The 16,987-nt window shown below is 42.0% G+C and overlaps 1 protein-coding gene across 1 annotated transcript in view; it reads left to right on the top strand.

The window, feature by feature from the left end:
• Positions 1-14,312, top strand: part of RPAP1 (RNA polymerase II associated protein 1) — a 34,199-nt gene extending 19,887 nt beyond the window's left edge. The window contains exons 14-24 of the mRNA XM_054275670.1: positions 1,214-1,371; positions 2,680-2,850; positions 3,622-3,823; positions 5,728-5,837; positions 7,678-7,873; positions 8,793-8,942; positions 9,380-9,522; positions 10,709-11,513; positions 12,274-12,450; positions 13,117-13,173; positions 13,928-14,312. Coding sequence (XP_054131645.1) covers positions 1,214-1,371; positions 2,680-2,850; positions 3,622-3,823; positions 5,728-5,837; positions 7,678-7,873; positions 8,793-8,942; positions 9,380-9,522; positions 10,709-11,513; positions 12,274-12,450; positions 13,117-13,173; positions 13,928-14,083 — 2,325 coding nt within the window. The 3' untranslated portion in view covers positions 14,084-14,312. The remainder of the gene's footprint in view (positions 1-1,213; positions 1,372-2,679; positions 2,851-3,621; positions 3,824-5,727; positions 5,838-7,677; positions 7,874-8,792; positions 8,943-9,379; positions 9,523-10,708; positions 11,514-12,273; positions 12,451-13,116; positions 13,174-13,927) is intronic.
• The last annotated feature ends 2,675 nt before the right edge of the window (positions 14,313-16,987 follow it).

Here is a 16,987-nt window from a genome sequence, read left to right as displayed (position 1 = left end):
ATTCAGATATTTTTCTACTTCAGGTTTTATGTACTCCAGGTATTTCAAGGTGTGGAAAAATTGCTTAGAAGGTTCCTGACACTCAGGCTTTGCTACTGTTACACTCTCATATGTTCTGTTGCATGCAATTAAACATGGGAGTGGAAGATAATAAAAAACTAAATCAAAACCATCAATGTAGAAATTTATTTTAGCTGTCAACAAAGGTCTTCCATCTTCCTCCTGGAAGTAAATTTGACTTTGTCCTCTCTTCTATAGAAGAGGTGTCAGAATTTATAGTTTTGACTCATCAGCTCCTTTGCTTTCTTGCTGCTGGTGTGCATTGATTTCCTTACAAGAATCTCTAAAGCATTTGAAATTTAAATTACCTATAATATGTCCTTGTGCTATGAAAAAGACATTGTTGCCTCATTTGTTTAGACAGAGCACATAGAAGCTTTTGTATGTGTGGGAGAAGGAAAGAGAAGCTCTTTTTTTATGGTTAAGTAAAAATACCCAGATGTAGGGGAGGATAAAAATTATTTCTAGAGAACTGCAAATGAGTCATGTCATGCCTAATTCAATACCAAAATAACCTCAGAACATTTCCAAGGCATCAAAATTCCATAACCTTATGAAAGTAATAGGCAGGAGGTACCCTTTGCATAAAATAAACACTGAATTATAGAAATACTTAAATTGTAGAACCTCTGAAACCCATCTAGTGTGACCTTCCCAAAAGAATGTCAGCATCAGTTCAGTACTTTTGTAGACATCTTTTCTCACAAAATATATCCTTACTAAGCCTGACTAAGACAGTTGTATTTATGACTATTTAAGGAAGGATAATTATATGTATATTTTTAAATCAGTTAAATGCTTCAGGGAGCATCCAAAACAGGAGTGTGTGTGGGGCAGACAAACTTCCATCAGAAATTATTTAAGTATAGTTGTCTTAGGAATGGATTAGGTACCCCTAGGCATCTCTTGCAGGAATTGTTCTCTCTTAATAGCCATTGACCATTTAGTGATCCTTTGTAGTCTGCTCCTTAAGATCACACAAAATAAAAGCAGATTTGAGCAGTGCAAGAAGAGCTCAGAACGAGCTGAATTGAAATCTGCAGCTCTTTGTGTGTGTCAGAGCAATGAGGTAATGATGCATGCAGCTGATGCCCCTTATCCCTTTGTCTTTTTTGTTCTTCATCCTTTTCTTTTTGCTTGGTTTGTTTCACAGCTTAACAAATTTGAGCTGAAGAGTCGGTTGAGTCGCTTTGTCGCTGAGGAGCCTGTGGACGTGCCCCTGCCGAGGGAGGAGGCCGTGCGGCTGAGCGCCGAAGCCTTCCGCCTGTGGGCGGTGGCTGCCGCCTACGGGCAGGCCTGCGACCTCTACAGGTACAGCTCCCACCTGCACACCTGGCATGGGGGCACGACAGAGCAATGGACACCCTGCTCAGGGGGCAGAGAGGGCTCTCCAGGCTCAGTCTCCATTCCCTTCAAAGTGTCTCACCTCACTTTCTCCTGCCTCCTGCAGTAAAACTCAGTTTCTGAGGGCATTCGTGCTGTGTATTGCTTTCTTCTGGTTGTTCACTATCTCCTGTGTTCAAGCTCTGCTATTTTGTTGTTTCTGCTTTACAGTGGGAGACCACTGTAGCTTTTTAGGGCTGCATATTTTTCTCCTTGAAGGGATGAATAATCTGTGCTTGTATGACATCAAAACACGTGGTTTGCAGCACACCCAGGACTGAATGTGCTTGACCTAGGGGCAGTCTGTGGGCAGCAGTCACCACACTGAGTGGGGCAGACTGGTGCAGACAAACTTCATGATGCATCGACTTCCAGGTCAGGAGAAGTTCTTGTGCTTGACTGCCAAGATCTGCACCTGGTGTAGGTCTGACCTGCCTCAAGCATTAAATCTGCTTCCTGTAATTGGAAGAAGAGAGATGGCTGTGGAATTGCTCTAAAGTGGAGTAAAAGGGAGGCCAGTATTGAGTTTCAGAAGGGAAATTCCCATCCACAGCAGCATTTTGTGTTCTTTGGCACTGTCTGATGTATGATTTAAAAAGAGTAAAAACTGTATATACTATTTTAGCAGTGTAAATAATGTTGAGGAAAGAAACAGCAGATGATTCCTTAACATTGCAAGATTATAAGTGTGGCTGAGAATCTCAGAACTATTCCCCAGCAAGAGTAAAATCAAAGCATTTTTTTCAAGAGATAATCAGAGTGCATGGAAGCAGAGTATTAGGTAGGTCCCATTCAGATGAAATTGGAATAGCAGTAGTCTTCCTTTGTCATCTTTTTTCTTTGTTAGTTATTTTTGTTATTGTGGTAGTGGCGATGGTTCTCATAATCAAATTTTAACAGTCTTTATAAATAAGTTATTTGAGAGCATAAAGAAGATAAAACCAGATTCTTCCAGTGGAAAGTGAAGAGCCAATGGGCACAAATGAAAATACAGGAAATTCCACTGAAGTATTCTTATTGTAATCTTTACTAACTTTACTGTAAAGGTGATCAAACACTGGAGCATTGTTGCAAAGCAAGGTGCTGAAGTCTTCATTCTTGGAGATATTCAAAATCCAACTGGATATGTCCCTATGCAATCTTGGTCTTGCTGGCCTATCTTGAACAGGGAATTGAAGTATGTATGATCTGCAGAGACCCTTTCCAACCATATGCATTCTGTGATTCATACTACAGTGACCTCTACCCTGTGCTGGTGAGGATCCTGCAGTCGCTGCCGGAGTTGCTCAGTGGGAAGAGCCCTGCGGTTGAGCTGTCTGTGCAGCGAGCTGCAGCAGTGGTTACTCTGTTGACACATGTGACACAAACAGCAGGATACGCAGCAGAGCTGCAGGCCAAGTTGAGCAGGTAGGCTCTTTAAGTCACCATTCTGTGCATCTCAATAGTTGGCATCCCATCTTCCCTTTCTTTGGTTTGGAGACCTGGCTGTCACCTTTTTTTTCCCCCTCATTTTCAGTTGTTTAGTGTCCCACATGTGAGCCCCTGCATGCATCCTGGTGGGGTATATTCCCTCTGACACAAGGTCAGAAGTAGTGTCTGGTCTGACAGCTATGCCTGCTAGCATGGCCAGAGGCAGGAGTCAGAATCTGCATTAGGCTAGGGGGCATAAAGGGCACTGTAAGCCAAATGCCCTGCTGAAAGGAGCTAGTAAGCTGCTTGGAACTTCTCTTGGGAGTAAAGGAAGTAAATGTCTTGAGATTTGGAGGAAAGAACCTCTCTGCAGAAGCCAAGATGAGTCAGGATTAAGAGGTGGTTGGTTTTGGTAAACATCAAAGCAGTAGGATATGTTGCAAACACAGGTACTTTTTCTGGTGGAAAGCAAGAAACTCTTTAACTAAAGCTGAGTACTGAGGTAGCAATGCTGGTAAAGCTAGAGTGTAGCTCAGGGGCAGAGTAGTGCAGGAGAAGAAACTTCAGCTTTTTAAAGTACATTCTACATTTATCCTTTCTGCCTTAATTATTTGGTCTGGGTTGTGGGACTATGCAAGGACTTTTCCCCTAGTTGTGCTATTGGATATAATTTTCTAGACTACTTCTTTCTATTAAAATTGATGCTTTAGAGAGACAGTTGTTTGGTATTTTTTTGGTATCCTGTGTCATTCTTCCACTGGGTTTCAGCAATAACTCAGAAGATAATGAACCGATCCCACCTCCTCCAGTGGCATGGAGTCAAGTGTCAGGCTTACAGCCCTTCCTTGAGACAAGTCTGAAAAAAATCCTTCAGCAGCTATCCCAGACAGAAACTTGGCAAACACTCCAGCCTCTGACCACAACTTGTGTGATCTTCTTGGGAGTTTATTACAGTGCTTACAGCCAACAGGTAAGGCCTGAAAATACAGGCATTCTTCTCATCTCACCAGCATCAGCTTGTGTATTACCTCTGAAAACTGGAACTTACAGGCAGTACTGAAAAAGATGGATATTAAGGAATCAAGCTGAGCACTGATTTTGTAACCACAGCTCATATCTAGGCTGCATGACATTCAGGGTCACTTAAGTCTGCTAACCCTAGACATTAGCAGTGCCAAATATCTGTCTTCCTTTTTTGTCCTTTCATCCTTTGGGATCAGGGTCTCAATCAAAGTGGTAGTGCTGTGATTGTACTGACTTACTACAGAGCTCCAAAGTGTGAAGCAAATACAATGTAATTTTATTTGGCAGCCGTTCTTCCTAGTGGGATAAATCAAGTAATGTGTTTTTGCATTTGCTTTGGTCTGAGAGCTTACATGTGGACACCTACACTGCAATGATCTGGGTGGAAGATTGAGCTTTAAGGGTTGTGCTGTATGAACTTTGGATAGGAAATAATAAAGATAAATTTATGTGTTGCACCACTGACATTCAAGGTCAAATTCTGTAACACACAGTTGTAGTATGTGATCATCTTTTAAAGTAAGTGTTCTGAAGGTGACATGTCTGTATGATGCTGTTGAAGAATAATGTCTTACACTTTAGCTATCTTAAAGATTCATGTTCTAAAGATAAATGCAATTTTCCTCTTTACTGCCCAACTGACATGCCTGAGTTCCAACTTGGGAGAGCTGTGTTGAAGGTGTGGTAATTTAATGGCTGTAGTTATTCACACTGGTACAATTCCTCTGAAACTTGCCAAAAGCAACTAAGTTTATTAGTTATGGCTGGGGTGGAAACTGCCAGTGTCTCTCAAAGATGTCTTCAGGGTCCTGAAGGTTGGTATATTTTACAGACTGTGATAACATCCTGAGCATTGCAAACCAGGACAGCCAAGAGTTTAATGTTCCTTTTTAACCTCTACAGATATCCCAGAAGAGTGACTGATGAAACAATTTCTTCAGTCATTGAATTGTGCTGGGTTTTTGAATTCAACTTCAGGAGAAGTTCAGTCATCTACCTCTAGTTAGCCTTTAAAAAAAGAAATTGTACATAGCGTGTTTGAATAGATTAGTGCAAAAAAAAATCAACTTGTATAGTAATTAGATTAGTGTATGCTGGGACTTTTTTGTAATATTTTTGTTAGACTGTTAAAAACTAAGGTTAACATCTTCACAAAAGTTTAACTGATTTCTGGAGGCGAATTTCACCTGGGGTAAAATCAGATTTTATGTAATGGAAATGAATATTTCTGTATCCCAGAGCAGCATTCTAATGAAGATAAAGTGTTAAAATTTGCCAGCATGTTCCTTCAACCTGGAATATTGCTTACTAGGGTCAGAAGAATTTGAATGATTCTCTAAAAGCCACAGTTCCTCGTCTGTGCAGTGTTCATCCACAGTCATACTTTAATGGGTAGGTCAATCACACTTTATGCTGCTGATTTTTTTGTTTTGTTTTGTTTGTTTTGGAGACCCTCGTGTTGCCGCTCAGATTTCTCAAGGTACTTCTGATCACCTTTGTGTCATCTTCAGTTTTAATAGAAACATGTAGATGGTAGGGAGAGGAGGGTCTACCTAAGTTTTCATTTAGTGAATCTTGATTCCAAGGATCCCATATCTTACTTCCAGCCAATTAAGAATTTCTGGGATGCACTTTAATACTTGAGTGTGAGAACACCTTGAGGTGCCAGCTCTCAGCTTCCACACTATGAGCAGTGAGGCCAGCTCTAACCTAGAGCAGTACCACTCTGTAGGTGATGGGGTCTGGCAAAAAGATAATAGAGGAAGTAAATAAATCAGTCTCTCTTTTTGCTATCACTGGATGTTATGGTCATTCACTCTCTTTTCCTGTCATTCTCCATGTATTTTACAGCCATCAGTCAATCCAGTTGACTGCTTAGAGGAACTGGAACGTTTGACATCAGAGGTGCTGCAGCCCCTTCTCAGCCAGCCAGCGATAGACAGCATGTGGGACTTGCTCAGGTAAAACCATTCCACTGCTAAGATACTCTTGTCAGAAGCTAAAGGAGCCCCATTTCTGTACTGTACTGTGTGACAGCTCTCTCCTCTCTCTCCTCTTTTCCCTGTGCAAAATGCCCCAGGTATGGGAATTGGACCGCAATAGGGCTGTGTCTACACCCTGCTTTGTCCTCTCACCCCTCACAGAAAAGGCATGATGGCTGCAGAGGTTTGCAGCTCCTCCTTTTCTACTGATGCTGCTGCATCTCTGCTTTGCCATGTAGCTGGGGTTTTCATATCAATTTCAGATTATTTTAGTCACTCTTGGTTTTGATTCTTCTTTGGTTTACTGGTCTAAAAAAATAGCACAAGTAGAATTAGTTGAGTTGCTCTTACATGACGAGGTGAGTGTGTTCATGTACTGTTCATGTGCTCTGTGTGGTGCTGCTTATATGAAAGAATTTACTAGATTGAAATCTTCAAGCTCCTGCAGAGCTTCACTAGGGCTTTGAAAACCCCTGCAGGGAAGTGCAAGAACAGACACCAAACTGTTCTTCCAGACATTTGGATAACATAAACTCTGGCTCTGGAAACAGTTAAGCACTGCAGATATTCTGTCTTTGCTGTAGAGGGAGCCTCCTTACTAGGCTGTAGCTAATCTTCTGGACTGAGGAGTGTAAAAGGCCTGACTTGCAGTCAGAGTGGCATCCCTCTGCCTCTGACAACATCTGATATAAAGGGCACTTGAAACTTTTGTTTTCAAGTGGTATTTGAATGGCCACCAAGCAGTTTGACCCATGTTCTTTCTTGACTGAAACTGAGCTCTGAAGCTCTTTGCATCAGAGTTTCCAACACAAGAGCACTCATTAGACCCTTCTCTGCCTATCCTGGCAGTCTGAAGACAATGGATTTGGTCAGGCTATAAAATCTCATCCACAAGAATACTTGCTGTTAATACTGGCTGGTAAAAAACAGAGTCAGCTGATCTCTGCCCAAATATTTGAACAATTTTGTCTTTAACTTTCCGGGCAGTTTAGGTCCAAGAGTTCAGGGTATTTTGTGAGCCCCACATGTGTTTATCCATCTCCTACATGTAATACCAGTGGTAGAAACAGCAATACATTTAAGCAATTAGTTTTCTGCCATAGAGTAATGATATGGATCTTTGACAGGGTTTGCCCTATCACCCCATTACCATTCAGCAGCTTGCTTGTGATCACTCTCCTTTGTGGTGGTCTTACCTATACAGACATGATGTATCTACTCAAGGGCCTGCTAGCACTGCTGGTGTGGGAATTTGTAGTTTCACCTGCAGGGAAAACACACGCCAGTAGTGGTCTGCACAGTCATGTCCATGTACATTAAAGCTATGTTCTTTCTGAATACAGTTTTAAAATATGCATTTCATTAGTGCATAAAGGGCAGCATTTTTGCAAAGTCAATTTTAGATATAAGCTGGCTTTTTGGTGTTGCCTACAAGTTTATTATTGAAATGTCTCGAGTGGGTGGGCAGCCTTATTAGCCTGGTGTGCGTATGTATGTGGGGAACAGTGTATTTTTTTAAATCAAAGGTCCAACACTTTAGTGTATTTGACATCAGAGATGCGTCACTGCATCAGTATTTCTGCTCATCATGACCAGTTTAGCTGGAGAGTTCCTGACAAATCCCTGGCATTAGCTTGTATGGCAGTAGTGCTTGGTGTACCAGCTGAGACACTGGCTTTTTGCTTTCACTGTCTTCAGGGTTTCCATTTTACTGCAATGTGTGGTACAGTTCAGATAGATAGCAACATTTCAACAAGATAATTCCTCAGCACTATGAATGCTTTTGACCTAACCCCTCTCTCTTTATTTCTTCACACAGGCCATGTTCTGCTTTGTGCAACCCTCTGTCCTGTTCCCCGGCACCAGAATCTGTCGGCAGCATTGCATCTCTGAGCTGCACTGGAGGCAAACCTCCTTTGAGCCTTGTTGGCTCCAAGTCACCTTTCCCCTTCCTCACTGCCCTCTTATTTCTCATCAATAACATCACTCACATTCACAAGGGCCTGACCAGCAAGGTGAGAATAAACCTTTTCACTGCAAATTCTAGGTGAATGATGGTAAACTTGTGAGAGAGGTTAGTATTTGTACCTTCCCAGGTATAAAAGAGATGTTAGAAGGACTGCTGAAAGCAAATTATTGTGCATTTTTATTTTAAAAATACTAAAGTATTATAGAGAGAAACAGCCTGACTTTCAGAACAAATGGGATGAGGATCAGAAAAATGTCCTTGAATTCCAATTTCAGTTGACACCAGGAAGCTGGAATTACAGAGCAGGTGATGCTTAAAGGATGTATTTATAACGAATGTTGAGAAGAGTTGAATAGCTGCTGTTTGGCTAAGCAAAATATAAAACTTGAGTGTCAGTGGAGGAAAAACATGGTTGAAGCATATATGACAAAGAAAAATGGGGTAATGTTAAAGAGAATGAGTGCTACTGAAGAAGGTCCTTCCTACTTTGGTTTGTTCTGAATTTTTAGAATGAGTGAGTCATGGAAGGTTTCAGACTCTAAAGAACAAATGTCTGAGCTCTAGAAAGATGGAATATGTAGCATAAGCTTTCTCAAAGCCTTCCTGTGTGACCTTGTGTTGAATTAGCTGATCGACTACTGATGGAGATATCTGGCCAGATGAGGGAAAAACATTTTAAGCCACTGGCCAGATTTCTGCCTTACAGAACATTACAGAAAATGTCGGCAGTGACTGTTGATTGTCTGTGATGGGGATGGTCACGATGGATGCAGGTGAGCATCCATCACCTGAGGAAGAAAAGCAGATGTTTATTAGGCTGTTTTTAAATATGGCTTTTGGAGTAGCCAACAGGAATTGTCATGTGAGAGGAGATAGGGGAGGGCCTTGGATAGGGTTGTGTTTTGCTTTCCTCCAAACACAAACAGTCTTAATATTATTTGTCGCCACTTGTGATTCCTTTATAGTACAGCTCTGTGCTGGGCTTCAGAGGCTTGAAGGATTATCTGCATCAAAGCTGGCAGACTGGACCTCCCTCTGTGACTCCCTCATCTGCGTGGATCCTGCGCCATGAGTATCACCTACAGTACTTTGTGTTAGCGTTGGCTCGGAAAATGGTATCGTTATCAGTCCTTTCATTTCTTTCCCCCAAGGAACTGACTTCACTGACAGCTGGTGTTCATGTCCCTGTTCTTTCTTGTACCTGACTTAGGTCTGGCAATTCTTCTGCTGACTTTTATGACCCATTGGCAAATAACATCTTTCCGGTTACTGATGTGGGAATTTAGTTCCAAAATACTTTGGATGGAAAAATTATATTTTTGCCTTTCTTTGGGATAAAATAAGAACACAGTTTTCAACTGTGTTGCTAAAAAAATCTGACTATCTAAGGCAGTCAGAGGAAGCAGAAATATCTCTTGGTATGAATGCTGCCAGCTCTTGCAGTCTGCCTCAATCTTTCACTTTGCAAGATCTGTGTCTTGTTTGACCCTCCTTTCTGTGTTGATTGTCTTGTTGACAAATGCTTTTATCTGTTGTTTTCTTTCCTGTACAGGCAGGCACTTGTCCAGATTACGCCCAGCATGCCTCACTCCATCACTGTGTTGCCATGGCATTGCTAAGCCGTCTGTTGCCAGGGAGTGAGCATCTGGCTCATGAGGTCCTACTGGATCTTGCCTTTAATCCAGAGTTTCTTCCGTAAGCTTTGCATTTTTTCCTTTTTCTAGTCTGGTGCATGGGAAAACATGGGGAAAATGGAAAAAAACACATTGGCACAGCAATTTTGTCGTAATTTTTGGCCTTAGATGGGGTCTATAGTTAAATTTTATTTACTGGCTTATTCTTCTGGCATGGAGCCTTCTAATCAGGCAAGCACAGTGGTTGCATATTTTTCTCTGATGTAGCGCTGTTGAGAAATGTGACCAGTTTCTTTTGATTTCCTCAATGACAAGGTTGTGTGATTCCTGATAGAACTGATCCTCCCTAAGGCCTAGCATCTTCCATCCTGAGAATCGGGAGTCTAGAAAGTAAATGAGAATTTGACATAGCCTAAAAGCTCAATGAATCTTCCTCAAACTCAAAATAATCCAGTTTGCTGATTTGACAAATGTCATGTCTTCCACTTTACACTGGAAGAACTCATGAGCATCGCAAATATGAATCCTCTCATATCTGGGCAATGAGATGGTAGCAGTTTATCTTGTTCATCTCAAACTGTTTTAAATTAGCCATGGTGTATCCCTGTAGGAGGTTGATCCAAGGTTTATGCAAGGAGGTACTTTGTTTTTTCAGAAAGAAGGAAAATTTTTTAGTAGATTTGTTTGTGTGGTGATGTTTTGGTTTTTTTTTGTTGGGTCAACAAAATGGTGGGTCTTTGGTCTGAGATTGTGGCATATGGATTTGACAAACACCCTCCACATGCACAGTTTCTATCAGTCTGTATGGCTCCCCTGACCTTGCCACTGTCAGCTGCAAAGTTCTGTTTTGGGAATTGTCTTACTGGTTTGTGTAGGCCGTATCTGACATGCAGTGTTTCATCTCGGCACTCTCATGTCCATGTTGATAAGTAGGCTGCCTCTCTGAACAGGGCTTTGGGCTCCGCACTAGACTGGCATTGTGTGGAGGGTTTTCATGGCACAGCCTCAGTGTTGCTGACTCCAAATGTAGTTCTGTGAGTTCTGTCTAAATACCAAGGTAGCTGATGCTTTACAGGCCCTCTGTATTAGAATAGCTCAATGATGCAGCAAGTGTTGAGTGCTCTGCCTGTACTACTCTTCCTGTTGAAGGAAGACTGTAGAGGTGAATAAATGTGGTATGTTGTTTGTTTGGCATTTCAGGTTTTGGTTGTTTGTTTGTTTCTTAAACTGCTGTCTTTACCTTACAGTGAAGGGAAAGCTGGTGGGCCAGAAGCAGCTGACTTCTCTGATATTCTGCATCTGGGCACCAGTGCCAAACTGGCACAGCCTGGCTCTGCAGCAGCATTTCTTCCAAGGGTTACTCGTGGTGCCCTGCTGAGAGAAGCATACCAGAATCTGCCTTCTATTCGTTCCTGCTACCTCTCCCACTTTGTCCACTTGCAGCCCACCCTTATGCGTTCTCAGGCATCCTACCAAGGGCAGAATTACCTCATCCAGTCAATGCTGCTTCCTGAGGTCAAAGGGCCCATCCTGCCTTCAGACTGGCCATTCTTTCCACTTATCAGCCTCTACAACAAAGTGACTAATGCAGAGACACGTGGGGCCATACTGAACTCTCTTCCACTTGATCTCATCAACACTGTGACCTGGAACCTGCAGTGGGTCTTGTTGCTGGAAACGTGGCGTTCTAAAATCCTCCAGAGCATCCCAACTGCTGCCAAACTTGCACGGCTTATGTGTGTCTTCCTCACTGGCAGTGACCTCTTTCTAGAAGCACCAATCCACCGCTACACAGCTGCCCTTCTCTCTGTGTATTGCCAACCCAAGGTCCTGGACTCTCTGAACCTGGATGCTCCTCTCCCTGGTTTGGCATCCTTCCATGATCTCTATATAAGCCTCCTGGAGCAATTTGAGGGTGTCTCCTTTGGAGATCCACTCTTTGGAGTCTTTGTTCTTCTACCTCTACAGAAGCATTTCAGTGTTCATCTGCGTCTCTCTGTTTTTGGGGAGCACACAAATATCCTGCGGGCGCTGGGAGTGCCGTTACAGCAGGTAATCCTGGCTTACGGTAATTGCTTGTCACTGTGTATTTCTGTGTTACTGCACTCTTGCCTGTGACTCTCCAACCTTGATTTGTGTGGATATGTGGAGGACAGGAGCTGGGAAATTGCTCAGTCTTCACTGGAAACTGTCCCAAACCTTGCTTGGATTAACCATTGAGACCCTTCTAATTTATAGAAGGGCTGGTCGCACCCTGTGTTGTGCTAGCAATTACCTTTCCCTTAAATAAGTATTTTCACACCTTGGTGAGAACTTTTTCCTTGTCCATGCATAGACAAATAGTCATTTTCCCTCTCAACCATCTTTCCACATACAGTTATCCTGGAGTTGTGCTCTGCTGAGTAACAGCAAGAAAATTTGATCTGTCAAGTGTAGGACTGCGTTTCTTTTGAGTGAGCAGAGCGCAAGAGATAGAATTTAGCAGTGCTGTCAAAAATACTCTGTCTTCTTACTTTATAAGTGCTCATCTTATCTGTGCCAAAAATCAGCTGCAGTGATAGGACCAGTAAAACATCTCTCCATAAAGTTGAGGTCTTGACCAGACTTTGTCAAGGCACGTCACATCAGTCAGGGTGGGCCGTAGCAGCTCTGCTGCAAATGGGGGTCATGCCGCTGGGGTAACATTGCGTTACAGGGGGGCATGCACAAGGAAGGGCTCGAGAAGTTAATGACTCTAGAAGTCATTAACTTCCTCTCACCACTTAGACCCTGACAAAAATTGTAATGTTGCCTCTGGATGGGTTTGTTGCAGTTTCCTGTGCCTCTTGAGCGCTACACTTTCCCTCCTGAGGATAACCTGAACCTCCTCCGACTCTACTTCCGAACGCTGGTCACTGGTGCGCTGCGCCACACCTGGTGCCCTGTTCTGTACCTGGTGGCTGTGGCTCATGTGAACAGTTTCATTTTCTCCCAAGAAAGCACAACACAGGTGGGTAATGGATAGCAGAGCTTCAGGGCTGCAGTCTTTGGGTTTTGCATCTGCTCTCCCTGTAAGTCCAGTGTGCCTTGCAATGAATCACTGACCTTTGGGACTTGAAAACAAAGATTGTAAGCAAATTTGTTGAGGACTCATCAGCTATTTGAGGATCCACATACAAGGCAGCAGCTTTTGTTCATTATATCGTAATGTATTTGCATTAATGGTAGCTAGTCCTACCTAAATCTTTGAGGTCAACAATTATGTGTTCTGTGGTGTGGGGGGAAGAATAAGAAAGGTGATCACACAGAGAGAGCTTGTAATAGATTTGGCCTCTGCCTTAGCAGTCTTAAGGTGCAAAGTCTTTTTTTTGACTTTGCCTAAGTAACCAAGCAGAAGCCCTCCTATGGCCTTGAGGCCTCTGTCAGTGAACAGTTGTGCTTACAGGACTTCACCTCTGATCTGCAATTCATCCTGAAGGTTGAGAAGTCAGCTGAGATTCAGATCAGGGAAAGGAGCAGAGAGGCAGGATTTAAGTGATAAGACATCTCAGGCACTTTCTGCTGGAACAAGCTGCTCATCATTATAATAAACAAGTCATCCTGGAGTGCTGTATGCCCCTGGGCAAAGGTGTTACTGCACCATATTAAGGAAAGTACGTGTGTGTTTTGTTCCCAGGAGACAGATGCTGCTCGGAAAAGCATGCTGCGGAAGACGTGGCTGTTGGTGGATGAGGTAGGATTTGTAAGATTCAGCTTGTACTGCTGGGAATTAAGTTTTCCATATGTGTTACTCTTACAGACTTATATTTGGCTTTGAAATTTGTGTTTAATTATGTTGCTAATTTGACAATGAGAGGAGATTAGCAGCAGGATTTTGGCCTGGAATATCTGTAAATACGCTTAACCGGTTCTTGTAGTAATTGACCTCAAAACACTGAGACTATTGCAACCTAGGTGAATCTCCTGTACTGTATTTCCTTGCCTCTTGTCCAAGCAGCTTTATATCTGGATAACTAGAGATATTAGAGGGATGATTGTAGCACAGTTATGAATAGGTGGCCAGCAGTGATCTTTCTTAACTCTTAGTTGGATGCTTCCCCTGAAAAGAACAGGACAGATATAAAGTTTCTCTTTTTTCAAGGAGCTTGCCAAAATCTATCCTTTGTGGGACAGAGCTGGGTCATTTGGCCCTCTGTGATTTGTGTCCAGGGTAAATTATTAGATGACACTCAAAAACCCACTTCGGTTTCTAGCAAGAAGTCATTGTGAGGGGCTGTTGAGAAGAAAATGGAGTTGTGTTTAGAAAAGGAAATCTCTTGCAAAAAAAAAGTGAATTTTAGTGGGAGAAACTTGCCTTTTACAGCTCTTCTATTGAAGATGATGTAATTAAATATCTTGGGCATGATGGAATTATACTATTTGCAGATTTGCTGTGTTGTGTTGGAGATGGTGGAAAAGATTAGATACCTTTCTGTTTCATTTTTCAGACCTTGAAAAAGCACCTGCTGTATTACAGACTGGTGAATGCAGAGAGTCCTTTGGGATTTGACCTTTATGAGCAGCTCCCTCCCATGCGACTGAGGTACCTGCAGAAAGTGACACAGAAAGAAATTACCGAGAATGCACCAGTGCTAGACTCATAGCAAAGCACTTCAGCTAGAAGAGGGCCAAGGTGAAGAATGGAAAAGCTCAATTATACTTCACTGATGAAACTACTTTCAGTTCAGATGGTTTTAGTGTTTTACCTGGACGCTCTTGGCATCTTTGCCTAGTGAGGCACTAGTAAAATGCTCCCATCCCTGCAGAACATACATGCTGTCAAAATATGCCAGCATGTGTGTGACCTCTTTGTGATGGATGTTGGAGCATTTTCCTCCATTCTCCTTCAAGTTGTTCTGCTCTTCCCAGAGGAGGTGAGAATGTGTCTGAAAGGCACTGGACTGCTGAATAAACTGAAGGAACTGGAAAAGCTGTTTTGTTCACTCAGGCTGGAAACTGGGTTCTCAAGATAATGTCTCTTTTCCCCAGATCCCTCCATTGCTTTTTTTGTACCTTGGATTTTGAATGGTCCTTTTCTCACACTACTCCCCGCAAACAGAATGACAGTGTGACAGGGAGGAATCTGATCCTGAGAGGTTTTTTTTAACATGCACATACAAGCAGTTTCTCCAAGGTAGTGTTCTGTGCATACGCTCAGTAACACAGATATATTGTGTCAGACCTCTAAGAAACAGGAGTTCCTAGTGCAGTGGTACAAACACTGAATATTCTCCCTTGGCTGTCTTTCAGATGGTCTCTAAACTGGTTTCTTTTCTCTCTTAATTTGGTTACATGTATAACAAGATCAAAAATAATTTTTTTTGCAGGCCAGAATGCTGGCAGTAACCATCCCTCATTAGAGAAAAAAAAAGTATCTGCTTTAGTTAGAATATGTATTGGTTGCTGTCTGAGAAGAATGCAATTTAAATTTTGAAGTGGAGTTTCCTAGCTCAAACCTAATTTTAAAAATGTCTAATTTGATCCCACTTCTACATCCAAATTCTGAATTGCAGCCTCAGACACAAGGGCTGCAAATACAGAGCCCTAAAAGGCTCACTACAAGTGCCACATCAAGTCCAGAATTTCCTCTAGGTGTATGCTCTCACTGGGTGTTTTCTTTATATTTTTGCTTGGTCACTCTGGCAGGCTTTTGTTCGCAGAACTTGACTTTTATGAGCAAAACTTTTTAAAGAGATTTCTGATGTTTTGTTTTTATGAGTAAGTTCCTCTGGAAGGTGCAGGGTGATACCTGGTCTGAAGAGCTCAGCTTCTGTCTTTACCTATCAAACAGGCCAAGCTGGCTTCCCTCTGGAGAAACCAGGCCTGTATTAACCTTGCTCCAGGGAATGTCCCAGCAGGAGTGAGAAGTGAGAATCACTGTTAATAGGGCCACTGTGACAGAATGAAATTGTTCATACAAGAAACAAATTCCAACTTAATAGAATCAAAGAATCATTGAGTTTGGAAAAGAAAAGACCTTGTGTCCAGCCATAATATGGTATCTTTCTTTCACCTGACAGTCAAGTGTTGCTGGCTCCTCAAATGCCTGCATAATCATGTAGGGCTTAGGGCATTTGTGACTGATGCTGTCTTTATATTGGCAGTTTTCTAAGTGTACCAGTCCCCTTCCTTAGGTTGCCAGAAAATAGCCAGCTTCATCTTTTTTTCCCTGTATTACAGATGGGAAATGGACAGAACTGCTGTTTCTTTCCAATCTCTTTTTTTTCTTTTTTTGTCCTCCCTTTTGATCCATGGTTTCTATCTGCAGCAGTTCAGTGTCATGTAAAATAACAAAACCACAGTGGTCTAACAGGATTTTTTTATTGTTGCTAATTATTTTAAAAGTATTTTATGTGATTAAAAGTTTAATCAAAGTCATTCAAGTTTTAATCTGTCTAGATGGTGAGAGCCCAGCAGTTGTCTTTCTGAGCAATGGATGGTAAAATTGAAGGACACCTAGCTGCCCATTTAAGAGCAGCCTTCTTCAAGGACTTTACCTTTTGCTTTTCAGACCATCAGTTATAAAATCCCTTCCAGTCCTTTGTGGGATGCAAAATTAAATTTTGTAATATGTACAGGATGTAAATAAATATTTTGATAGCTCTACAGGAGTGTTTTTAAACTTTGAGAATACTTTGAGTCTTTCTTGAATTTGGATAGTTCTCTTTGCAGTTTATCAATATCTTGGGACAGCTGCTGCCTTAAAGAGTTCTACTAAACTTTGGAGCTCTGTAAGAAAGTTCCTCAAGCCAAAAATTCCATCCTGCTTGTCTGGTGGGTCTGTAACACATTGTACCAAATCCTGTGTGTACTTGGGGAAGGTGCAGGGTGGTATGGTGTGATTTGACACGTGCCCCAGGTGGGGGACTGCCCACAGATGGTATTAGAAGTTATGATGCAAGTATCAGCAGTGGAGAGAAGGTAAAGAATGCATCCCAAATATTTCTGCAGGCACAGTGGTACACAGAAAATTCCAAGGATGCTGCACACGTGCTGTGTGCTTTCAAAACATTGACTGTCACTTGAGATGGTACATTAATTTTTTAAGCCTTTCAGCAATTTTATATGGGATTTCTCCACAGAACGCTAGAGGGCATTGTTTTATCTAGTTTAAATGCAAGATTTCTCAGCCTCAGTGCTGTTGGGTCCTGAAGAAAAAACAACCACCCTTATACATTGTTGGAATTTTCTGCATTTTTTATTTTTGTATATACTTTTGGAGCAAGTGTGGAGAATTAAATATTTTATGTGGTAGGTTGCTAAGAACCATACAGTGCTTTGACAGCAGGAGCATTTTTGAAAAATCATGGTACAGTGAATGTAAAGTTTTAACACAAGCTGAATGCAGTCTGAGACAGGACCAAAGCATGCCCATTCTATTCATCCAATTTAATCCTGGTCATGGTAAGTGAGGAGATGAAGGAAATTAAAACTGTCCCAAAAAATGGCTGTGACTTCTTGACTCCTTACTGAACATTTAAGATTTCTTTGAGAAGGAAATAATTCTG

The sequence above is a fragment of the Melozone crissalis genome, unplaced genomic scaffold (genome assembly GCF_028551555.1).
Source record: "Melozone crissalis strain CALT ecotype California unplaced genomic scaffold, PUWL_Pcris_2 ptg000018l_1, whole genome shotgun sequence".
NCBI lineage: Eukaryota > Metazoa > Chordata > Aves > Passeriformes > Passerellidae > Melozone > Melozone crissalis.
The sequence above is the reverse complement of the archived record's forward strand: the minus strand, read 5'-3'. Positions and strand labels throughout refer to the sequence as shown.